General features: G+C 42.4%; 1 protein-coding gene across 4 annotated transcripts in view; it reads right to left on the bottom strand.

Moving 5' to 3' along the window:
• CMIP (c-Maf inducing protein) overlaps positions 1–25,129 on the bottom strand; it is a 275,138-nt gene that overhangs the window by 66,144 nt on the left and 183,865 nt on the right. For all 4 annotated transcript variants that reach the window (XM_089689802.1, XM_089689803.1, XM_089689804.1 and 1 more), the window contains 3 exons: positions 23,673–23,776; positions 16,970–17,074; positions 11,109–11,462 (listed from right to left, as the gene is read on the bottom strand). In XM_089689802.1, coding sequence (XP_089545928.1) covers positions 11,109–11,462; positions 16,970–17,074; positions 23,673–23,776 — 563 coding nt within the window. The remainder of the gene's footprint in view (positions 1–11,108; positions 11,463–16,969; positions 17,075–23,672; positions 23,777–25,129) is intronic.

Genomic DNA, 25,129 nt, shown 5'->3' with positions numbered 1-25,129 from the left:
ATCTCCTGTACTATGTCCGCAGTCTCTGGTCATCTCCTGTAGTTTGTCCGCAGTCTCTGGTCATCTCCTGTACTGTGTCCGCAGTCTCTGGTCAACTCCTATACTATGTCCGCAGTCTTTGGTAATCTCTTGTACTATGTCTGCAGTCTCTGGTCATCTCCTGTACTATGTCTGCAGTCCATTGGTTCAGAATATTTTTTTTCTTGTTTTCCTCCTCTAAAACCTAGGTGCGTCTTATGGAGCGAAAAATATTGTAAATCTTCCCAGTGACCAAAAGTGTAAGGAGCATTTCTCCCACTTACCATCACACTAAAGTATCATGAGTTATATCGTAATTTTTAGCAGGGGTTTCCTGAAACCAGAAAGTCATTTCAAGGGTTCCTCTGTGTTGAGAAAGGCTGTCCTAAGCAGTGGCATGATACTGAAGAAAAGTGTCACCAACGGTAAAACAGATTCAAACTTTGGAAACAAAGAGTTGCAGGCTATCTAAAGGTACAATAGGGGTTATGTTACGTGGTCATTTTGGATACAAACTGTGCTTAGCATAGCTGTTCTACAGCTTCAACAGGAAGCCTGATTGTCTACTGGGAAAAAGATCTTCCGTGAAAGTTTTATTATCAGTATCTGAAACTTTTACATAAGCATTAAGGCCCCACTCATGCCAAAGCTGAAAAAGAATTGTATTTTTATGCATGACTGAGCACAATGAAAAAAATAAACTGGACAGTAACTTTTTCAGGGTCACAAGTTCACATTCTAGGCTTCAAAAAATGATTAAAAAATATATGAAATATTGTATAATTCATATCAGGTGGACTCAATGCCTCAGATATCAGAAATCATAAAGTGGTGCATTTTTAACAGCAAATGCCTTCAATGGACTGTAAAAAAAAAGCATGTGTGTAGAAAAAAAAAACCACACAGCTTCAGAAAGCAGTCATCCCATGAGGAATTCTTGCTTAAAATGTGACTAATCCTAGTAAGCAGGATTTTTAGAAACATGTATATGCATAGAGCTAACCTATCTGATATTTTTCATCATTCAGAGTCCAGGGAATGATGGAATACATGGTTTATAGTGTGTAAACCCAAGAACAAAAATGTAATATACTGCCTTTGTTTCCTTTATATTCACCTGGTGATCCTTCCAGTACAGGGGCGGACTGACAACTCATGGGGCCTCAGGGCAATAGGGGATCGTGGGGCCCCTGTGTCCTTGCCCAAACTAAAAAAAGCCTATGAAAAAGGTACCAGGGGTATCTCATGGGGCCCCCTACTGACCCCGGGCCCTCGGGGCTGCTGTGCATTATTGCTCCATGTACGGTTATTGCAAAAATCCCGTTGTGTGGGATAAGTTCCTCTTTATCTTTCTCACTTCTGTATTCATGGAATCCAAGGAGAGCAGTGCCTGTGCTTCAAAGGAAAGCCAGTCAGTTAATCCTATTAGCTGATTATTGGGCAGGAGAAGAATGCCAAATACTACTGGGTTCTCTTCTCTTCCCTTTTGTAATCTTGCAGCCATTAAGGCTTTCTGGTGCCCAGAAGATTAACCATTTATCTGACTATGTTTAAATCAAATTAATTTCGCTCATTCTTAAAGCAGAACTCCAAAGATTTTTTTTTTTGTGGGGGGGTAGGGGGGTGTACACAACAGTTGAAACAAGCTACCTCTAATAATGAGCATTGTATGCTCGAATGCTGTACTAATCCTATGTTCATTGATGCCGGATACTACATACAGCACTCTTCCAGCGCTGCAACAGAGTTCTGGCTCACAGATCAGGTCATGCAGCCTCCCCCTCCTCCCCTTGCCCATTCACAAAAAGCCTTGTGTTCTGTTTACAGTATACAAGGCATCCTGCGAATGGACCTGGAGAGTAGAGGGTGTGTAACTGACATGATCTCCTCTTGTCCATTCATTAACTGACTTGCATGCCTTTGTGTTGTACCCCATTTTTTTCTGGAGTTTCCCTCTAAAGTATAACGCCAAATTTCTTATATATTGACAAAGTTAGCGTGGGGTAGGGCAGTAAAAATTGAAAGTAGTATTAATTAGCACAGTATAGTAGTGTTCATTCATTGCCTTGTACACAACCTTTTCTTTAAAATGTTAGCTAGGCCCTTTTTAGTCCCAGGCTTCCCTATTGGGCGTTTAATATAATGGGCATCATCTTTGCCCAATAGGGGTGCTAGGGAAGTGGGACCAAGCTTGAATTTAAAAGGGAAAGTCATAATTTGCCCAATAATTCCAACTGCTTTTGTCTTTGGATTTAAAGTGGTAGTAAACTCCTCATTTTGATTTTTACCTACAGGTAAGCTTACAAAAAAGCTAAATATTGAATATCTCATAAACGTGCATCATTTAGGAGATATTTGCTTGCTTGGCAGCCGGTGACATCATATGTCGGGATCAGAGATTTTTGCCGTGGCCATGACATTGCCGTCCGTGTGCGCAGGAGTGACGTCCTCACGGCTCGGCCATTCAAGCAGCCACAGCCCATGAACCCAGAAGGAAGACCAGGTGAACATGGAAGATTCTGCAGCTGGAGTGCTTCTTTTTAAGGCAAGTCTCTCATAATGTCCTAGTATGCAATGCATACTAGCACATTATGCCTTTACCTTGCAGGGAGAAAGTTTTTTTTTGGTAGTTCTAAGTTTACTACCGCTTTAACCACTTGCCCCCCAGAGGGTTTACCCCCCTTCCTGACCAGGCCATTTGTTGCGTTACGGAGCTGCGTCACTTTAACAATTGCATGGTCATGTAACGTAGCACCCAAATTACATTTACATTCATTTTTTTCCCACGAATTGAGCTTTTTTCGATGGTATTTGATTGCCTGTGGGGTTTTTATTTTTTTGGCTATAAAAAAAAAAAAAAAATTTTTGAGAAACAAACAACATTTTTGACTTTTTGCTATTAAACATGTCCAGTACAAAAAATTAAAAAATCAAATTTTATCACAATTTTAGGCCAAAATGTATTTTCAGATCATATTTTATTGCAGTCTATGCCCCCGTTAGGGTGATTCACCCCCTCTATTGTCCTGTTTACCGATATTATTGGAAAAGTAATAAGAGGGGAAAACTTCCATTGTGGACACTAGAAATAGCCTTGATTTACAAGGATTTCCTCTCACTTTGCTTGGCTATGGAACAGGAAGTGAAGGGAAATTCCCCCGATGGGACACAGATTATTATTATTATACAATATTTATAAAGCGCCGATAGTTTGCTCAGCGCTGTACATTACAAAGGGGGACAGAACATGTGACAGAACAATACCAATACAATGCAAAACATGAGGGGATTGAGGGCCCTGCTCTTTCGAGCTTACAATCTAGGAATGGCCAAAAAAAAAAAATACTGACAAAAAGGTTATAACCCTTTCTTACTCTATCCAAAATGAAAAAAAAAATGTTTTGCCCATATTTTTTTCTAAAAAGACAACAGTTTCCCCTTTTTTAGGGAAAAGGAAGTCTCATATTTTCTTGCAAAGCATGAAAAAAATATTTAAACACATTTGAAACATGGATTAGAAATTCTTAATGCAATTAATGAATCTCCATTGTGTTCGCTTCTCAGTTATGACTGGGAAAACTCCCAGACAAAACATTTGATATGAGCTCATTCTTGGGAGAGAGAATAGCCTGCAATCTAACCAAAGCAGACCTAAACTTTCCAATAATCCCCAGGACAATCCTGCAGCATCAAGGCCTGACAGACCTTTCTGTGTCACAAAGTTTCAGGCAATGTCGACTCCAAGCTCATTCCCAACAATGAATAAAAGATTTCTAATTTCTCAACAGGAATCAAGTAAAAAAAATGTAGATGTATTATTTTTATCTGCTTATCTGAAGTATCTACAATCCAAAACGAAAACAGATTGCGCTCAAGGTCCTAGTGCAAAGGTCCTAGTTCACCAGCTAATAGAAAGTTTCTGACTTCAAATAATTATCCGGTTTCCCATCACATGCCAAAGGTAGAAAGACACGACATGACCACACAAGTAGTGCAGCAGCAATAGGTGGTAACATAGGTAAACTCATAGTGAATCTGACTGGCTACATGAATCTGGCTGACTTCTCTAGCTGCATACTATAACCCTGATTTACAAAAGTTGGGCATTTTTACTTTGCAAGGGGATTTTCCCTTAGCTCAGTGAATAAGGTGAATCTTTGACTTCTTTCATCCAACCAAAAAAGTTTTTTATTTTTTTTCTTGTATGTTTGTGAACTAAATGAAAATTCCCTTTAGGAAATCAGCGTCTATGTTGCAACTCCAGAACTGCATATCCTTGTCCTTGCAAATGCAAGTGAGAAGCTTTAAACGTATACTGCAATCGAGCCTGGGTCCCCTTAGACCACAAGTTTCCAGACACTATGGACACACGCTAGTGGTGCAGTGGTTAAAAGGAATGTACCTACACATCTGTTGGGAGGGCCCTCTCTCTGAATAATTGGGGCTGATTTAATAAAGGCAAACAGACTGTGCACTTTGCAAATTGAAGTTGCTCCAGTGCTTAGTAAATGAGTAAATAAAGCTTTACTTTGCAAAGTATACTCAATCACGTGCAAGGGAAATTTAAAAAAACAAAAAACAGAAAAACAAAACCATGATTGGATGATGGAAGTCAGCAAAGCTTACGCCTATTTACTAAGCAAAGTGCACAGTCTGTTTGCCTTTAGTAAATTAACCCCACTGTTTCACATTATTCCATATTTATAACTAAATCCATAGGTATTTCATTAATGCCTAGGTATTAGAAAAAAAATCTACCCTTGCAATGCCCTCCCTAATCCCCACGAGCTTTATGGGGATGCTGACTTCATTTTCCAGCAGGACTTGGCACCTGCCCACACTGCCAAAAGCACCAAAACCTGGTTCAATGACCGTGGGATTACTGTTCTTGATTGGCCAGCAAACTCACCTGACCTGAACCCCATAGAGAATCTATGGGGCATTGCCAAGAGAAAGATGAGAGACATGAGACCGAACAATGCAGAAGAGCTGAAGGCCGCTATTGAAGCATCCTGGTCTTCCATAACACCTCAGCAGCACCACAGGCTGATAGCTTCCATGCCACGCCGCATTGAGGCATTAATTACTGCAAAAGGGGCCCAAACCAAGTACAGAGTACATATGCATGCCTATACTTTTCAGAGGTCCGATACTGTTCTATGTACAATCCTTGTTTTATTGATTGCATGTAATATTCTCATTTTCTGAGATTGTGGATTTGGGGTTTTCATGAGCTGTAAGCCATAATCCTCACAATTATGACAAATCACGGCTTGAACTATCTTGCTATGCATGTAATGAGTCTATCTCATATATTAGTTTCACCTTTTAAGTTGCATTACTGAAATAAATGAACTTTTGCACGATATTCTAATTTTTTGAGTTTCACCTGTATGTGTATGTATGAATGTGAGTTAGGGACCTTAGATTCTACGCCCCTTGAGGGTTAGGGACCGATGTGCATGTACATTATATATGTAAAGCGCTGTGTAAATTGACGGTGCTATATACCTGCAATAAATAAAAAATAAAATGTAACATGAGCAGAAAACTTTACTGTGAAAAAAAATTAAAAAAATTAGAAAATGTTATAACTTGTGTCAAACTTATTGATAAATAAGGCATTTTCAACAGATTCCCATTAAGTCTGTGCTATTACCGTTTACAGTATTTACTGCTGGTCGGAGAAACAACATACAAAATGATGTCACCTTGAATGCCTTATGATTTTGCAGGTCACTGTCTATATATTTATATATCTCATGTTTATATTTAACCTATATCTGCTTGCGGTTGTATGAAGCAGGTTAATAGCAGGGTGTTGTCATTCCTGTAAAATGGAAGAATGATGGAGCAGGAGTGGTGATATCCGGGAATCTGTCTTGGGGAGTGATGTCTGGTGTCACTGGATAACTAGTGTTCACAAAGTCACCAAACAAGGAGATATACGGTGCTTGCTCCCTGCGCCACGCCCTTTGTACCTGCTCCTTACGGTGACAGTTCTTCTTATTGTTTCATTCAGTGGAAGAGAAGTATCAAAGTATCACTCTGATGATTCTGCTCACCCTCCCCTTAGGTTTAGTTCCCTTGTACTGGTGAATCATCGTGTGGTTGTGATTACTTAGAAGAAAAGAAGAAATGCATGTCTGCTTCAATGGATGACTGCAGAAAAAAATAACCCTTTCTGTATGCATTTCCCTTGTGTTTAAAGCGTATCAGACATGTGAACAAGTTGTGGATAAACTCCAACACAAAGGATTGCAATCAGTTAATTCGTTTGGAAACATAACTTCTAAAATAATAGCTATGAACTAAGACTGTGATGTCAAGGATTCCTGAAAAATCCAGACAGACCCCACTGGAGGGTCTCTTCTCCCTCCAACCCCAACCCCCTGGTGTGATTGGTTGTTAGGACCTCCATCCTAACAACCCATGACATCCTGTGCATGCCCCATCTCCAGCATCAAAGGAAGATGGGAGTGGAACTTTCTTCATCCAGACCTGCAGCCTGCTCTGCCTGGTGTTAAGGTACAGGGGCACTCTGTTGGGGACATCAGGTGTAATGGGGCATTCTGAGGGGACACCAGGTGTAAGGGGACACTTTGATGGAGGCACCAGGTGTAAGGGGGAACCCTGATGGGGACACCAGGTGTAAGGGGGAACCCTGATGGGGACACCAGGTGTAAGGGGGCACTCTAATGGGGACACCAGGTGTAGGGGGCACTCTAATGGGGACACCAGGTGTAGGGGGCACTCTAATGGGGACACCAGGTGTAGGGGGCACTCTAATGGGGACACCAGGTGTAGGGGGCACTCTAATGGGGACACCAGGTGTAGGGGGCACTCTAATGGGGACACCAGGTGTAGGGGGCACTCTAATGGGGACACCAGGTGTAGGGGGCACTCTAATGGGGACACCAGGTGTAGGGGGCACGCTAATGGGGACACCAGGTGTAGGGGGCACGCTAATGGGGACACCAGGTGTAGGGGGCACGCTAATGGGGACACCAGGTACAGGGGGATGCGGTCATGGAGACACCAGGTATAATGGGGCACTGTGATGGAGACACCAGGTGTAAAGGGGCATCCTGGTGCAGACACCTGATGTAAAAGGGAACTCTGATGAGGACATCTAATTAAAAACAGCGCTTTTAATGGATACCTGATGTAAAATGTCACTCTGATGGGGACACTTAATGTAATGGGGCACACTGATGGAGACACGATGTAAGAGGGCACACTGATAGGGACACCAGATTAAAGAGGTCTCTTGATTAGGTATCTGATCTAAGGGGCACCGTGGAGGGGGCACATTATATATATGGCCATGCTGATGGGGACACATTATATAAATCACCATGCTGATGGGGACACATTATATAAATGGCCATTCTGATGGGGACACATTATATAAATGGCCATTCTGATGGGGACACCAGATACAAGGGGGAACTCTGATGGCAACATCAAATTAAAAGCAGCATGTGTAAAGGGCCACTCTGATGGGGATACCTGATGTTAGGGGGCACACTGAAAATCGACAATAAATAAAAATGAAATGCAATGGAAACTGAACATTGCTTATGTTACAAAAGGCATAAAATGACTACATACATACTAGGGTCTAAATCATAGGAAAAACACGGAAGAAAATTTTACTGACTGGACCTCCTTGAACTTAAATTCAATAACTCCTGATCGAATGTATCGCTATGAATCAAGATATCCAAAGAAAATAAAAAATGCATATGCTTGATGGAGAAGAATCCCCATGACAGCACCAGACACACATACAAAGATTAGTGTCCAGGCAGTACATGTGGCCTATTTGTGATGAGGACAACAAGGGGTGTGATGGTGGGCAGTGATGAGTGTTGAGTAGTCTGAACGTGGCCTTATACTTTTACCTTCTATCAAGCACTGTGAAGACAGCAGCTCAAACTTCATTAACCAGCCTAGCAGCTGCCTCACCCTCGGCTGCTATTACACCGGAACACTTTAATGAGACTTTTATTCCTTCAGTCCTAAGCTGGCCATACATTTTACAACTTGTCTGTACAGTCTCATTACCAAAACTATATTTTACGAGATTGTCCCAAAAATATTAACGCAACTGACGTATTTAATATTTGTTTTTTGTCTTCCTTTACATTCACTTACAATTGTACTTCCTAAATCCATGGTAAAATGGCGCCGTGCAGGCGCACGGACATGCATTGCATTTTGGACTCTGGCAAGATGGCGCCGGCGTAATGCGAACACGCCATCTTCCATATAAATAGCCGGCTGTAATGTCATGGCGTCATTTGGTCTCCGCCTCTGAAGAAGTGCGTGTGCACGAAACGCGTTAGAAGGAGCCTAGGACGTCGTGGCAGGACGCCGCCGGAGCCACGTGGAGGCCCGGCAGCCATCTTAGATTCTGGATGGTCGGTCTTTATCATTACCTGACGCTGCTGCTTGTGTTTTTCATATTGCTTTAATGAGTTCATATTTAATAAATCTACTTTACAATATACTGCACTATGAGCACTCTTCTTGGTCTCCTTTGAGGAGCTATGGTATTTATAGAGCCCTGCTGTGATCCAGTCATCTACCCACTGTATCCAGAGAGGGAAGCTCCTGTAAGCAGGCACCTGTACCTATCCATCCCTTAAAGGGACCTCTGGCCAGCTAGATCATCTTACTTCTCTGAGGGCTCATAGCAACACCACCCTGAGGGAGAATTATCCGTGTTCCAGACCAGACCTATATCTGTGAAGGAGATCCTCATTGATTCATACACTGCGTACTTGAATTACGCATCTGGTGAGTGCGTACTTTTTACCACATTATTGGGAGCACTGCCACTGGATTGGATTGTCATACTACATTACCTTTATTATATAGACTGTCACTGCCATTAAGCACTTATACTTTCAGCCAATTCATGATATTGGGGACAGTATTTATTGATATTCACTTTTTAGCGCTGCATTTATTATATGTTTATGACAAGGTTTTTTATCGGTTTCCTTGAGTGTTTCAGCTGCTTACTGTAGAGCGCTCACTTTGATTACCCTATCTACATTATATTTTACGAGAGTCTACTTTAACAAACCATTCAGTTAAGATTCAAAGACACAGGCCCTTGTACTACATAGTAGTTGTTAGATCTAAATAAGACTGTACAATCATATTACAAAATGTATTCCCAGCTTTAAAGCATTTGTAGAACAGTTTTGACTCATTCTTGCCACCATTATTTACAAACCTCTCCATGGAGGTGAGCACTTATTTGAGAGGGCCTACTCATTATCATGTAGAATTTCCTTTTAACTCATCACTATTAAAATGTAACAGTAAACTCGTTATACGTCTTATTTTAGTTGCGTCGGTCGTATCATCTCTGAATGCAGACAAGAGCTAAGAGAAAGTGATGATGTATCCAAAGGATCACATACAACCATTTTTTGGATATATTAAATGTATACATATAAAAGAAAAGCACTGTAAAAGCTACATTGATGTTGAAGTACTGAAGAGCCCATCCCAGTTTTATAGGAACAATTATAGAGGTGTAGCAGCACTTTGGAGAATAAATAGCACTCATTGTAAAACATTCCTTTTAGTTTTTGATGTCTTGCAAGATATTTTTAGATATGCTGGTAGAGCAGCAGTTGCTTCCACAAAACATTTAGCTAGAACTAGCTTCACATCATCTGGAATAGACTCCCTCAAAAGTTAGTTCTGGCCAGCTCAGTGGATTGCTTCAAAAAAGGCCTGGATTCTTTCTTAGATACACAGAATATAACTTGTTACTAACATTTATAGGTAAAGTTGATCCAGGGAATATCTGATTGCCTCTCGGGGGATCAGGAAGGAATTTATTTCTCTGCAGGAGCAATTGGATCATGCTTTGCTGGGTTTTTTGCCTTCTTCTGGATCAACTGTGGGTATAGGATTATAACTTTTTTTTTCTACGGTTGAACTGAATGGACTTTTATCTTTTTTCAGCCAGACTAACTATGTAACTATGTAGGACCTCATAACGGGGGCAGTATAACTGAGGTTATGGATCTGTGTCAGGGTCTCGTAGGCTGACTGGCCCCTGGAACCACAGAGGTGGAAATGCGAGAAACACAACTTTACTGGTGTACGGCAAATGTCATGACCACCACAAGCCTCCACAAACCATCAGAGACAGGGATGGACTGACCATATGGAAACTCGGGCGCTGCCCGAGGGCCTGCGGTCAGTAGGGGGCCCCATGAGATGCCCCTGGTACCTTTTTCATAGGCTTTTTTGAGTTTGGGCAAGGACACAGGGGCCCCATGATCCCCTATTACCCGGGGGCCCCATGAGTTGTCAGTCCACCCCTGCTCCTACCCTCTTGCTGGTGTCCCCAATAGGAAGCCAATTTCCATAGGTGCACTTGTGCAGGCTCGCTCTCTAGTCCCGCTGCTCCGTCCATTGACATAGACAGCTGGTCTCTACCAAGCCCCTCGCTCCCTTGTCACTGGAATTGACTGACAGGAGCAGAAACCAATGGCTCCGCTTTTTTGAGTTTGGGCAAGGACACAGGGGCCCCATGATCCCCTATTACCCGGGGGCCCCATGAGTTGTCAGTCCACCCCTGATCAGAGATCACATGGAAACTCTCAGTCCTGCAGTGATGTAAACATGATCAACATGATGACATCATCACGACATCACCAAAATCCCAGGTATTCCTGCACTGAGATCTGCATGCCAGTACCAAAAGCGTATTTCGATAAAAACCTTAAACTAGCATACAAGCTTTAACTACTATAATGATGTATCAATGAATCCAACGAAAATTACGATTTAAAAAAATCAAGTGATACACACACTTTTTTGGATTTATATCAGTGATATGTGGTCAGTAAAGACGTGCACTGGTACAGTGGCAATCAGTGGAGAATTTCACATCGCTGCAGTAGCAGTCAGAAGAAAAGGGTACGTCAGTGTAGGTGAGAAACACATGAAACCAGGGTCTGTCTGTGCATAATACAAGGATAAAAAATTGAAAGCAGGTTTCCAGTCGGCATACCAACGCAAAACGCATTTTAGCTATTTCAGCAGCTACTTACAGCATCTTTAGGATTTCCACGTAGCAGCTCAACACCCGCTCGGCCTGTGGGCTGAGCTCAATGCTCATGGTGCTGCAGGCTGGGCTGATGAGCAGACAGTCAATCAAGTTGGGTTCACTATCGTTGCCAGTGTTTGCTTTCAGCTTCTGATTCACTGTATTGTTGCGCTCCACCTCCACGTGTATCTCGTTTGATGTGACGATGACTGACTTGTGTCGGGACTCCGTCGACGTGACCTCTTTGGAAACCAGGTCAGGATTGGTGTGAAGAAGCCGTAAGGGGATGTTGGGCTTGCGGTCGCACTGCTGCTGGCAGCCATTACGGATTTCTTTCAGGCTTGGCGAATTGTCTCGGCTTGGCAAAAAGCAAAAAGAAGGAGAATGTTAAATAAAGCCAAATAAAACAACATGTTGACAAAACACTCAGGGCTTTTTATTTCTGCAACCATGATGTGACTTTATGCAGGTTTGATTCAATTTCACTTAAAGCCTAAGGGCTCATGTACACTGTGGCTGATAAACTCACTTTTAGGAGCTTTTCTGCATTTTTTTTCAGCAGCCCCTGAACTCTCCCTAATGTTTTCCTATGTATCCATGTACACATCATTGTTTACAGGCAGTTGAGTTTACAGTTGTTTTTTTGAACGCAGAAAACTTGCATTCAGCAGTAGATTTTATCAGAGTTTCCAACGCCAAAAGCTTGTAAACGCGGCTAACCGCGTTTATAAGCGTTTGCAATTTTTTTTTAACTCTTCCATTTCCAGATGCTGTCCAGAGCCTTTTTTTTGAGGTTTCGCATGAAAGAAAATATGTTAGACACTGCTGCAATAATTTCTGCACAGAAACGAGCTGGAACACATCCAAACAGCTAATCTCTAATATTGTAAAGCACTGCACAAACTGTTGGTGCTGTATAAATCCTGTATAATAATAATAATAATGAAGGTAAAAAAACCTTCTGTGTGTAGCAGTCCCCCTAATACTTACCTGAGCCTCATCCCGATCCAGCGATGTTCATGAGAGCCTTGGTTCTCTGGAGACTCTCACTCCTGATTGGCTGATGCAGCCAATTACAGCCAGGAGAGAGGGGGTGGGGCTGAGCCACGACTGTGTGTGTGTGAATGAACGAGAGGGGTTGGGGCAGAGCCACGGCTCTGTGTGGAAATTGACACGCAGCCAATTACAGCCAGGAGAGAGGGGGTGGGGCTGAGACACGGCTCTGTGTGTGAATGGACAAGCAGACCTGTGGCTCAGGAGCACGCCTGCTCGGGTGCCCCCATAGCAATCTGCTTCCTATGGGGGCACCTGACAGGAGGGAGCGGCCAGGGGCATATAACATGTTTGTTATTTAAAAAAACAAACAAAAACACCTGACACCCCCCCTTATGTATTATACATGGAGATCATATCCCCCCTTATGCATTATGCATGGAGATCATATCCCCCCTTATGCATTATACATGGAGATCATATCCCCCCTTATGCATTATACATGGTGATCATATCCCCCCTTATGTATTATACATGGAGATCATATCCCCCCTTATGTATTATACATGGTGATCATATCCCCCCTTATGTATTATACATGGTGATCATATCCCCCCTTATGTATTATACATGGAGATCATATCCCCCCTTATGTATTATACATGGAGATCATATCCCCCCTTATGTATTATACATGGAGATCATATCCCCCCCTTATGTATTATACATGGTGATCATATCCCCCCCCTTATGTATTATACATGGTGATCATATCCCCCCCTTACGTATTATACATGGTGATCGTATCCCCCCTTACGTATTATACATGGAGATCATATCCCCCCCTTATGTATTATACATGGTGATCATATCCCCCCCCTTATGTATTATACATGGTGATCATATCCCCCCCTTATTTATTATACATGGTGATCATATCCCCCCCCTTATGTATTATACATGGAGATCATATCCCCCCTTATGTATTATACATGGTGATCATATCCCCCCCTTACGTATTATACATGGTGATCATATCCCCCCCTTATGTATTATACATGGTGATCATATCCCCCCCTTATGTATTATACATGGTGATCATATCCCCCCCCTTATGTATTATACATGGTGATCATATCCCCCCCTTATGTATTATACATGGTGATCATATCCCCCCCCTTATGTATTATACATGGTGATCATATCCCCCCCCCCTTATGTATTATACATGGTGATCATATCCCCCCCTTACGTATTATACATGGTGATCGTATCCCCCCTTATGTATTATACATGGAGATCATATCCCCCCTTAATCTCCTCTTCTCAAGAGAGAATAAATTCAGTTCCTGTAATCTTTCCTCATAGCTGAGCTCCTCCATGACTCTTATTAGTTTGGTTGCCCTTCTCTGTACTTTCTCCAGTTCCCCAATGTTCTTTTTGTGAATTGGTGCCCAAAACTGAACTGCATATTCCAGATGAGGTGTTACTAATGATGTGTAGCGGGGTAGAATGATATCTCTCTCTCTGGAGTCTATACCTCTTTTAATACAAGAGAGGGTTTTGCTCGCTTTAGAAACCGCAGCTTGGCATTGCATGCCAGGTCACAAAGCATTGGAGCCATCAAATGAGAGATCAGCAACAGTATCTCCCGTACTTCTATCCTGACAGATTCACTTTCAAATGGAGAGAGTGCTGTAACGCCTCTTAGTAGCCCCTACACTAAATTGAGCTTCAAAAGCAAAAAATACAGACAAGTGCAATAAACACTGACACATCTAAAGGAAAGTACTTGTGGTAAATAATGTTTTCGTAGCATATCGTATGTAGGTCAGGATGTTACAGCTTTATTTAATGTAGTTTCTTAAAGTAGATCAAACAAAAAAAAACCTGCTGGATGAAAGCGACCCTGTATTGTCGTTCTGTAAGGGTCCATTCACATCATTCAGGTCAGCTACAGTGCACACGTTTTATATTGCACATAAACATGTATTGTGTTCAGGCAGCACACCCATTGAAAGGGCTGTCTAATGCAGAGCACTGGAACTTGTACCAACTGTGTATTGTATATCACAGGGGTCTCTAAACTTTCTAAACAAAGGGCCAGTTTACAGTCCTTCAGAATTTAGGGGGGGGGGGGGTCCGCCAGTAGCAGTAGAAAAGATCCGGACATCAATGGGAAAAAACAATGACACCATCTTTGGTATCATTAGGGAAAATTGTGCCCCATCGTCGGTGCCAGTGGGAGAAATTGTGCCCCATCGTCGGTACCAGTGGGAGAAATTGTGCCCCATCATCAGTGTCAGTGGGAGTCATTGGGCCCCATCGTTGGTGTCACTGGGCCCCATCGTCGGTGTCACTGGGCCCCATCGTCGGTGTCATCGGGACAAATCGTGTCCCATCGTTGGTGTCCTTGGGAGGAATTGTGCCCCTTCATTGGTGTCAATGGGACCCATTGTTGGTATCATTGAGCGAAATTGTGTCCCATCCTTGATGTCAGTGGGGGTAATTATGTCCCATTGATAGTATCAATGGATGAAATAGTGCCCCAAGGGCTGGATAAAAGTAAGCAAAGGGCCACAGTTTGGAGACCACTGGTATATCGCAACACATGCTAGTGCATTACCACACGTTAAAGTTTATTTTAAGTGCCATTCAGAATATAACATCCCAAAGCTTTGTTTCCTATAACGTGCATTTTTTTTTCCTTTTTCAATTTTTGCACATGTGCTAAAATGCACGTTTTGTGTATGAAAACATGCTTAAAAATAAAACATTATACATTTTTTGAAAAAAACATAAAAACATGGTAGTTGCTTCTTTTGTTATTAGCGCAACTTTTTATCAAATCTTTATTTTCAGTAAAAAAAAAAAAAACATGTATGGCCTGTATAGCCAATGCTACAACAACCTTAATAGCTCATCAATTTAGGTACATTTAAATAATGGCAGTGATGCCTAATACGTGTTGTGCAATCATTATTCGTGTACTCATGTTTGTGTTTTGTATTTGCATGTGTGTGTGGTTAGCAAGGTGGCTTTAATTTTTTTTTTTTTTTTTTTTTTTTTAAAACACTTTTTCACTTTTTTTGCTATCACAGGAGGACCAAGAAGCCCTCTTTTTTTGGCAGTACATATGGAGTGACAGGTACCCATTAAAGAGGCTTTAGGGGTCTCTTGAACCCCTATTGCCTCTTTTGCATACCCCTAGCTAGAGTGACTATAGACTGCACTCCATCGGCTATTTTTATATATAGGATCTGAGAGCTTTGAACATGCTTCGGGGTTCATCGCTTCTAGGGCAGATGGAAAAACAGCTGTTTCTCATCTCCTGTCTGCTCACCATCCTGACAGCGCCAATTGCATCCTGGGCTGCTGCAGGGCACAGGTGAGCCTAGGACACACATATAGAAGTTATTGGGTGGCTGTAAAGCTGCCTGAATCACTTCTCTATGAATTCCTAAAGCCATCTAAATACAAAGTACACAAACTCATGGCTATGTTATTAGCTGTAAGTTAGTTTACATGCCAATACTAAAGCAAGCCATACATTAATCAAAAATGTGTTCGGTTCAGCAGGGACTGGCTGAATTACAATCCATGTATGGGCAACCTGGTTGTACAAACGTCTACTGATCGATTTTTGTGCAACCAGCCTGTTGGGTTTTTCCTGCTCAGTCAGTGCTGTTGGCTATCGCCAGTAGCACTGATCATTGTATTCTGACAGTGGCGAAGGATCCTCGCTGTCAGAACACAATAGTACAACCCCGGAAACCACTAAGCAACTTATTCACTCCCTTGTCATATCACGCCTCGACTACTGTAACTCCCTCCTCATTGGCCTACCTCATCGTAGGCTATCCCCCCTCCAGTCTATCATGAACGCTACTGCCAGACTCATCCACCTCACTAACCGCTCTGTATCTGCCACCCCTCTCTGCCAATCCCTCCACTGGCTCCCAGTTGCCCAATGGATAAAATTCACAACTCTAACAATGACATATAAAGCCATCCACAACACTGCCCCAATTTACATAACCGATCTCATCTCTAAATATCACCCAAACTGTACTCTACGCTCCTCACAAGACCTCCTACTCTCTACCTCTCATCACCTCCTCCCATGCTCGTCTCCAAGACTTCTCCAGGGCAGCACCCATCCTCTGGAACTCCCTACCTTAACCTATCAGACTATCACCTACTCTACTTGCCTTTCGGCGATCACTGAAAACCTTTCTCTTCAGGGAAGCCTATCCCGCCCTCTGCTAATTCCGGAATCCTCTAATCTTCCAACAACTCCATCCCCCACAGTGACTACCTACTGTACCACTCACCCCTCCCTCCTAGATTGTAAGCTCCAAGGAGCAGGGCCCTCAAATCCCTCTTGTATTGAACTGTATTGTTGCTGTATTGTCTCCCACTAAAGTGTAAAGCGCTGAGCAAACCGTTGGCGCTATATAAATCCTCTATAATAATAATAAGGTAGGATTCCCCCATCATCGAATATGTGGCTGGAGGAAAAGGATAAGGGATTTTTTTTTTTCATTCAACCCACTGATTGAATGAAAAAAATGATGAATGTATAGGCTGCCTAAGATGACGTAAATACTTAGGGCAGTGGCAGTACAAAGGTTAATGTAAACTTGTTGTAAGATAAGCATGGAGGCTGCTGCTGCTGACTCTGATTCTCTTGCTTCAGTCACTGACCTGGAACAGACTTGCCAATAAGGACCTCTGACTTTATATAACTCATTTCAACTGGAAATCAGAGTCTACAGCCAACTAGTTGTACCTGTTTATTATCTGTGTAAAGCTAGGTGCAATGATACATGAGCGCTAAAGATGACACACCATGGTCAGCATCACAATTACCTGTTGATGAATTCTTCATAGCAGGAATAAATGGCAGCTAGACAGACGGCCACAAGGTTTGGTAAGACCCTGGGGTGAGGACAGTTTGCAGTGGGCCCATGCATGCTAGAAAAAAGCAGAAATTGGAATTCACAAAGTGCACATATAACCCTACAAGTAAAAAAAAAAATAACAATAAAATTTAATTTAAAAAAAAAAATGAATAAATAAAAAAAATAAAAAAAAAGGGAGGAAAATACAGTTTATGATACATCCAGCTATCTGGACGCTGAGATTTTGACAGCTCTCCAGACACAAACTCTGAAAGCGAACTGCCAAACCAGCCTGCTCTGCTGCATGTTACATTGCCTGGATGTTTTACACTTTTGTGAGTACGATCAATTTATTATAATAAATGCTTTTCACCGATTTACTACACCAGAGTGTTTCCCCCTTCCTTTCTTTGTATTTTCACAGGTGGATACCCCCCCTCCTTTATTAGCAGCAGCACACTTCAATGGCTCCATGCATACGGGGCGTTTTGATAACGCTGGTAACGTTAGCTGTGTAAAGTCATGTTAAAATTTGGAGTTTTTTTGTGTTTTTGTATTCGCGTTTAGCAGCATTTTCCCACGTTTGCGTTTAGTTTTTTTTTTTTAAACTATTTTTTGGTCAAAAAAAAGTCCAAAAACGCCGGTTTACAGCGTCTTACCACATTTTTAGTGTTAGCGTACTTTTAAAGCTAAAAAACTCCTCTAGAAACCCACTAGTCCTGGTTTTTTTTTCCAGCCAAAAAACGTTGATTACAGCCTATGTGTACATGAACACATTCTGGGGGGGGGGGGGGGGGGGGTTTACTGGCTGTAGAAAAAAACGTTAAGAGGCAAAAAAAGCAGCTGTAAAAATGTCAAGTGTGCATGAGGACTTAGGCTCCATCCACATTTGTGCAACTTGTCATACGACTTTTGGACACTAAAGTTGCATGACAAGTCATAACCCATGTTTTTCCAATGACAACCATTCAAATATGTATGACGTAAAGTTGCAGCGACTTTGAAGTAGTTCATGCACTACAACATTCATACAACTTGAGTGCCATACACTGTTATGTAAACTCTCAAAACTCCTATGAAAGTTGCACCTGAATGTTGTACATGCAACAATTGTCCATTATCATTAATGAAAGACAAAGTCGTATCCAAGTTGCACCCATCCAAAGTTGCTGCAAAGTTGTACTCCAAAGCAGGGGCGGACTGACAACTCATGGGGCCCTCGGGCAATAGGGGATCATGGGGCCCCTGTGTCCTCGTCCACACTTAAACCACACCCAAAAAAGCCTATGAAAGATATCAATGGCATCTCATAGGGCCCCATACTGACCCTGGGCCCTCGGGCAGTGCCCGAGTTCCCAAATGGTCAGTCCGCCCCTGCTCCAAAGTCTTATGACTTTGGAGTTGTTCAAGTGTGAATGGAACCTAAGTGACTTGTGCTCAGCTTCCGGCTACCCGCTCTGATGTTTTTCATTGGTCTTGTTTATTTATATTTAGTTTGTTTCTTTTTTTTTTTACTTGTTACTGTGGGGCAGTTTAGTTATCTTTTTTGTTACATTGGTTACATAGTTTTCTTTCAATGAAAGTTTTTTTGAGAGTTGAGCACTGTGCTCTGAGCCCTATAGGTGCTCAGCTCTTTTTTCAGTTAAAGTGTTACTAAACCCACAACAGTAAAATCAGTCTATATATGCAGTAAAGCATGCTTGTTATACTCACTGTGGAACCCAGGGGCGGACTGACCATTCAAGCACTAGGGCACTGCCCGAGGGCCCGTGGGTCAGTACGGGGCCCCATGAGATGCCCTTGGTACCTTTCATTGGCTTTTTCATAGGCTTTTTTGGGTGTGGGCGAGAAGACAGGGGCCCTATGATCCCCTATTGCCCAGGGGCCCCATGAGTTGTCAGTCCACCCCTGGTGGAACCTAAGGGGTTAATCTTCTGCATTGTGTAAAAAGGCTGCTTGATCCTGACTTCTCTGCTACTCCTCTTGTTCAAATGTCCACATCTTATCTCCTGATAAGACAGACTGAACCGTAGCCATTCTGCACATGCTTAGTTTAGTGTGTATTGCTAGAGAAGTTTTTTTTTTTTTAGAAGAGTGTATGTGATCAGCACACAGCCAATCAGCACTGTCAAGGCAGGTGTTCTGCATCCTCCAAGAGCAGAGAAAAAACTCCTCCAAGCTTTCAAGCTTTATCCAGTGCTCTGTTAAACACTGATAGAAGTCACAAGACTGCTCTAACTGCTGATGAGAAAAGGTATTTAGCAGTTTATATTTACTAAAATAATTGCACTTTCATGTTCTGTGTACTGTGGGAGACCAGCTATAGTGAATGCAGGGTCCAGGGAGACCAGATATAGTGAATGCAGGATGTGGGGAGACCAGATATAGAGAATGCAGGGTCCGGGGAGACCAGATATAGTGAATGCAGGGTCCAAGGAGACCAGATATAGTGAATGCAGGGTCCGGGGAGACCAGATATAGTGAATGCAGGGTCTGGAGAGACCAGATATAGAGAATGCAGGATGTGGGGAGACCGGATATAGAGAATGCAGGGTCCGGGGAGACCAGATATAGAGAATGCAGGGTCCGGGGAGACCAGATATAGAGAATGCAGGATGTGGGGAGACCAGATATAGAGAATGCAGGGTCCGGGGAGACCAGATATAGAGAATGCAGGGTCCGGGGAGACCAGATATAGAGAATGCAGGGTCCGGGGAGACCAGATATAGAGAATGCAGGGTCCGGGGAGACCAGATATAGTGAATGCAGGGTCCTGGGAGACCAGATATAGTGAATGCAGGGTCTGGGGAGACCAGATATAGTGAATGCAGGGTCCGGGGAGACCAGATATAGTGAATGCAGGGTCCTGGGAGACCAGATATAGTGAATGCAGGGTCTGGGGAGACCAGATATAGTGAATGCAGGGTCCGGGAGACCAGATATAGTGAATGCAGGGTCCTGGGAGACCAGATATAGTGAATGCAGGGTCTGGGGAGACCAGATATAGTGAATGCAGGATGCGGGGAGACCAGATATAGTGAATGCAGGATGCGGGGAGACCAGATATAGTGAATGCAGGGTCCAGGGTTTAGTAATACTTTAATAAAATACAGTTTACAAACTGTTTTACAATCCAAATTTAGACAGTATACAAATCAAAGATGTCTCAAACATAAAACATACCAAACCTAATAATAGGCAATCTAAGTTATGTACACTGTACAAAGAGAGACTGATATAGATAGACAGACAGAGGTATAAAGGAGAAATAGTGATGTCTGACTACCAGGTGTTACTGAGTAATCGTATTGCATTAGAAGTCATTTAAGAATCGATCCCTCAAGTGTCCTTAAAACTACCATGTGCTTTGCTAAGGCAGGGCAAAATAAAAAGACTCGCTTAAAGTAATATTAAGCCTTATTTTTTTTTATTATTACATTTCAAGTGACACTAAACAATATCCTCATTCTTCAAAAATAATTACATTCCCTGCTTAATGGCCCTGTAGACTATGTGTCATAAAATTTTATCTTACTATGTTTTTCTGCCTCCTTGTAATGTCTTCTGTGAGCTCCTAAACTTTTTGTCCCCCTCACTTTCATTTGTTTGAAACGAGCAAAGCAGTTAGTTGCAGTCATGTGCACTTTCTGTACATTACAAATCCCATAGTCCATAGACTCTAGTCCATCTCAGGAAAGCAAGCTAGAGAAAGTGGTTATGTTCCTACATACAGTGGGGCCACGATAACGAAGGTAACCGAAAGTGAGATCACAGGAGCAAACTTTTTTTTTTTTTTTTTTTTAAACCACAGTTTAGTATTGCATGCTGTCTCTCCTTTATATTCAATTTTCCTTTCTTTCTTTTTTTCAGGTGCCTTTCTGCAACTGCAGAGATTTGGCGCACAGGGACCAAATGGCCAGCATGCATGTAGCCTTAAGCCAGCCATAGACAGATCAAAATGTGGCTGGTTCAGCAGAAAGTGGTCAAATTTGGATCCATCTATGGGCAGGCTGTTTGTACTGAAGTCAATGCATCGACTGACTTCAGTACAACCGGTCTGTCGGGTATTTTTTCGCCCACTGAATGTATTCTGCCAGTGAGGAAGGCTCCCTGCCGGCAAAACACAAAAGTGCTGTGGAAGGGATTCCCCCAATGGCCCCGACTGTGTTGATGGGGGAATCAAGCTATTTTCTTTCCATCAACCCATGGTTGAAGGAAAGAAAATTTCACAACGCATGACCTGCCTTAATGTATTTCACAAGTGTGCACACTTCTATACCAATCTGTTAACCAGTCAGATTAGGCATGGATGCTTGATTGCTGTCCGCTGTCTGTCCACCTTTTATCAGCTGGCACTGGGTCCCATTAAAAAATCTGCTACAATAAAAAAAATGTTGCTGTTTAACCTTTGGGCTCTTCTGTACTGGCAAGAGTTTATCTTTAGTTTGGATGCAGAATATTTCCCAAGGCCATTGTGTAAGGATCAGAGGAAGCAATTGTATGACAAGGATATTGATTAGTCTACCTTGGCCAGGTTAACATTTAATAGAACACAGAAGAAGCTGAGGAAGATAAAATATTTGCATAAGGGATGTTTTGTTTGATAATGATTCAGTAACTACAAATCAACAAAAGGGATAGAATTATAACTGTAGCCCTCGCATACTGTACATAATAAAGTTGTACTTTCTGTCCCTGCAGAAAAGGGTGCTGGCAACCGGTCACATGACTAAGCTGAGACATTAGTCACATGATCACTGCAACACTGACTCCTCCAGAAAGACCATGCAAATGTATGTATTTCAGGTACTTATATAGCTCCATCAATTTACGCAGCGCTTTACACATATATTTTACATTCACATCAGTCCCTAACCATCAAAGGGTGTACAATCTAAGGTCCCTAATCTACATTCATACATACACATATTAGGGCCAATTTAGACAGGATCCAATTAACCTACCAGCATGTCTTTGGAGTGTGCGAGGAAACCGGAGTACCCGGAGGATACCCACGCAGACACAGGGAGAACATGCAAACTCCAGGCAGGTGTTGCCATGGTTGGGATTTGAACCGACGACCCTAGTACTGCAAGGTTGGAAGTGCTAACCATTTAGCCACTGTTCTAATGGGGCATTTCTTTGATCATTCAGAAATTAATTATTCAACACCACATTATTGCTCACTATAGACCAGAATTGAACATTTTACAGTATTTTGCAGGCGGAAGTGCTAACCATTTAGCCACTGTACTGCCCAAATGGCCACAGAGGGCCAGCAAGACCAGATTTTTTTCTGAACTTCAGTCACTATTATAATAATGCAATAGAAAGGGTTTATTTATTACGGGTATTTATTTAGCTTTGCCAATTTATGCAGCGATTTACATACTGTATTTTTCAATCAGTCCAGGCCCTTAAGGAGCGTACAATCTAAGGTACCTATCTCGCATGTATACATAGACGCACACACACATTAAGGCCAACTGACCAACCAACATGTCTTTGGAAGGTGGAAGGAAATTGGAATTTGCAGAGGAGACCAACACAGACACAAGAAGAACATGCAAACTTCATGTAGATGATATCCTGAATGGGATATGATCTAGGAACCCCAGTGCTGCAAGGCAGGAGGGCTAACCACTAAGCCACTAGGCCGTTCAATGGGAAATATAAGAACTGAGGCCTTACAGTGTCTGCATTAGAGAAATCTGCAAAACAAACCATCTGTGGAGTCTCATTTGGGTTTCTTTATCCTCATTTTTTTTATTTTTTTCCAGCAGGGCCTATAATTTGATAATAATATATAAGGGACACTAATTGACTGCTACAGGAATCACAGCAGAATAAAGGATTTGTATAGCTAGGCTGTGAACTGCCTTGCCCCAAACACTGTGTCCCCCAGGGTGGTTGCACAGATGCCGATCTACCGATTGGCTTCTGTACAACCAGCCTGTTGAATTTTGCCTACTTGACCAGCACCGCAGGCTATAGGCGGCAGTGCTGATCAGTGTATTCTGACGGTGGGGAAGTCTCATTGATGCTAGAATACAATACCAGAGCAGGGAGGATTCCCCTATCCACTTTGAGTAGATAGGGAACTAAGGGGAAAAAATTACTAATCTAAGTGCTTTGGTTTGAGGCAAGTACATATTGTAGAAGGGTATGCTTTTTTTATTTTTTATTTCAGAGGTTTACAACTACTTATGGCATGTTGATATTTGAATAATACCTCCTAAGAGACAGCCCACAGATTGCATTAGGCCTAAGGGCTCTTGAGACGCATGATCTGCCTGCATTGCATAGAGAAGCACAAAGACCCTGTGATAACATCTCTAAAATAAGGTATGTAATAAAAATGTAAAGATTTTATCTGAAAATGTAATTAGCATGTTGATGAAGGTAGGAGGGAGGAACTAGAGAAGGCAAAATAGAAGCAGATTATACTTCAGTTTTAACTCTAACTACCTACACTTAACTTATGAAAAGGGAAATCTAGATTTTATCAAAATTATTGGTTGTTATGCATTTACTTTGTTGTACTACATTAATAATTAAAAAGCAGGACTTGCAAACATGTTGAAGCACTGGATCTTTAACCCAAACATATTTTCCAGTTTTGAGAAAACACGCACAGTAGAGCGATTCAAGACTCATGACCAGCCACTGACCTGTGTATGAATTTCTTCACCACTTCCATTCCTGCGTTTAATTCATTCAAAGCCAGTATGTACTCCTGAGTAAACAGCCTTAATCGAGGACACTTCCCAAAATCCTGGACAAACAGAAGAAGGAAAAGACTGGTTTGAAAGACTGCCGGCACAGGACGCCCACAAGAAGAGATTCATTCCTCGCTACCTTTAGCACATATACATTTTTTCCTGTGTTAAGCCCGCTGGGGGGAAACCATTCCTTGTCTCCTTTAACATCTAATGTAGAACTGCTAATCCTAGAGAGATGGGAAAGCAGAGGCATCATCCAATCAGATGCTAGCTTGAGCTACAAAGCTGGAATTTGATTGGTTTATATGTTCAAGAACTTCGGGCACCTTTCTTCCACATGTATAGGTCAACTTTCTTACAGAGGACATGTCATGATAGAAATGACACTGCTGACTACTTTCTTAAAGCTGAACTCTGAGATAAACCAATATTGTCTAAATACAAGAGTCGTGTATATTCTTTCTGAATATTGGTGTGCTTTTTGTATTTCTTCCAGATTTGTGCAGTAATCCAGTGTGAAACTTTACTTCTGTGCAGGAGCTCCCTGTAATAAAGACCAGTCACTGCTGCTCTCTCTCTCCTTGTGCAGGGTGGCTGGTCTTTTCTCCACCCCTTTCTGCAGTTTTCAGCAGGAAGCCTGTAGTGGGTGGAGCCTACTGAGTTTCTCCCACAACTCTGCTCAGGCTATGTAAAGCATAGTGATGATGTCACTGCTACTTTTACAAGGTAATATCTGTTTTTGTAAAGGATTTTGGTGAATGCAATGTGGATTGTGGCTATTGAGGACTATATTTAATAGACATTTTTATGCCTGGAGTTCAGCTTTACGTTTTTGGATACCTGGATATCATGTGGGATTCTCCTTTCAATAATATTCTTCCACTAAAGGCAACTGGGAAACCAACACTTCCAAGTGTGACGACCTCTTGTGCCCCCCACAGTGCCCAATGGTTCCTCCTGCTGACCTCTAGTAATGTGCAAATCAGCAGAAGAAACCACCGTGTTCAGAGCGGGACCAATGGGATTGATGCATCTGGAAGCGCCAATGAATTTAAACATGGGAATTTTCTTCAACAGAGTAGCATTCTAGTGGTGCAGACAATGAGAAAGGGAAGTGGTCACTTTCTTTTTTGTGCAAATAGACCCGTTGAGTATTTATTTTTTCCTGGCAGACTCACTGCCTGATGTGGAGCAGGGCCAGGGGCCCTTCCCTGCCCAAAATGGGGATCTGCCACTTGGGAGGGCCATAGGGTAGCATACCCGGATGGGCAGGAGGGGAAGACCCAGGTGGCTGCTCGCCCCCAAGGCTGAGGTTTTGGGCTGGCTTTCTCCTCCCTGTCAAGGTGTGGGGGTTCCATCAGCCATTGCCCGTTAGGCTTTGGGAAAAGCAAGAGGGATGTCGGGCT

This window comes from Staurois parvus, unplaced genomic scaffold, assembly GCF_062004578.1.
Source record: "Staurois parvus isolate SC_StPar_1 unplaced genomic scaffold, SC_StPar_1.0 ptg000498l, whole genome shotgun sequence".
Taxonomy (NCBI): domain Eukaryota; kingdom Metazoa; phylum Chordata; class Amphibia; order Anura; family Ranidae; genus Staurois; species Staurois parvus.
This window is presented reverse-complemented; position numbering and strand designations above follow the sequence as displayed.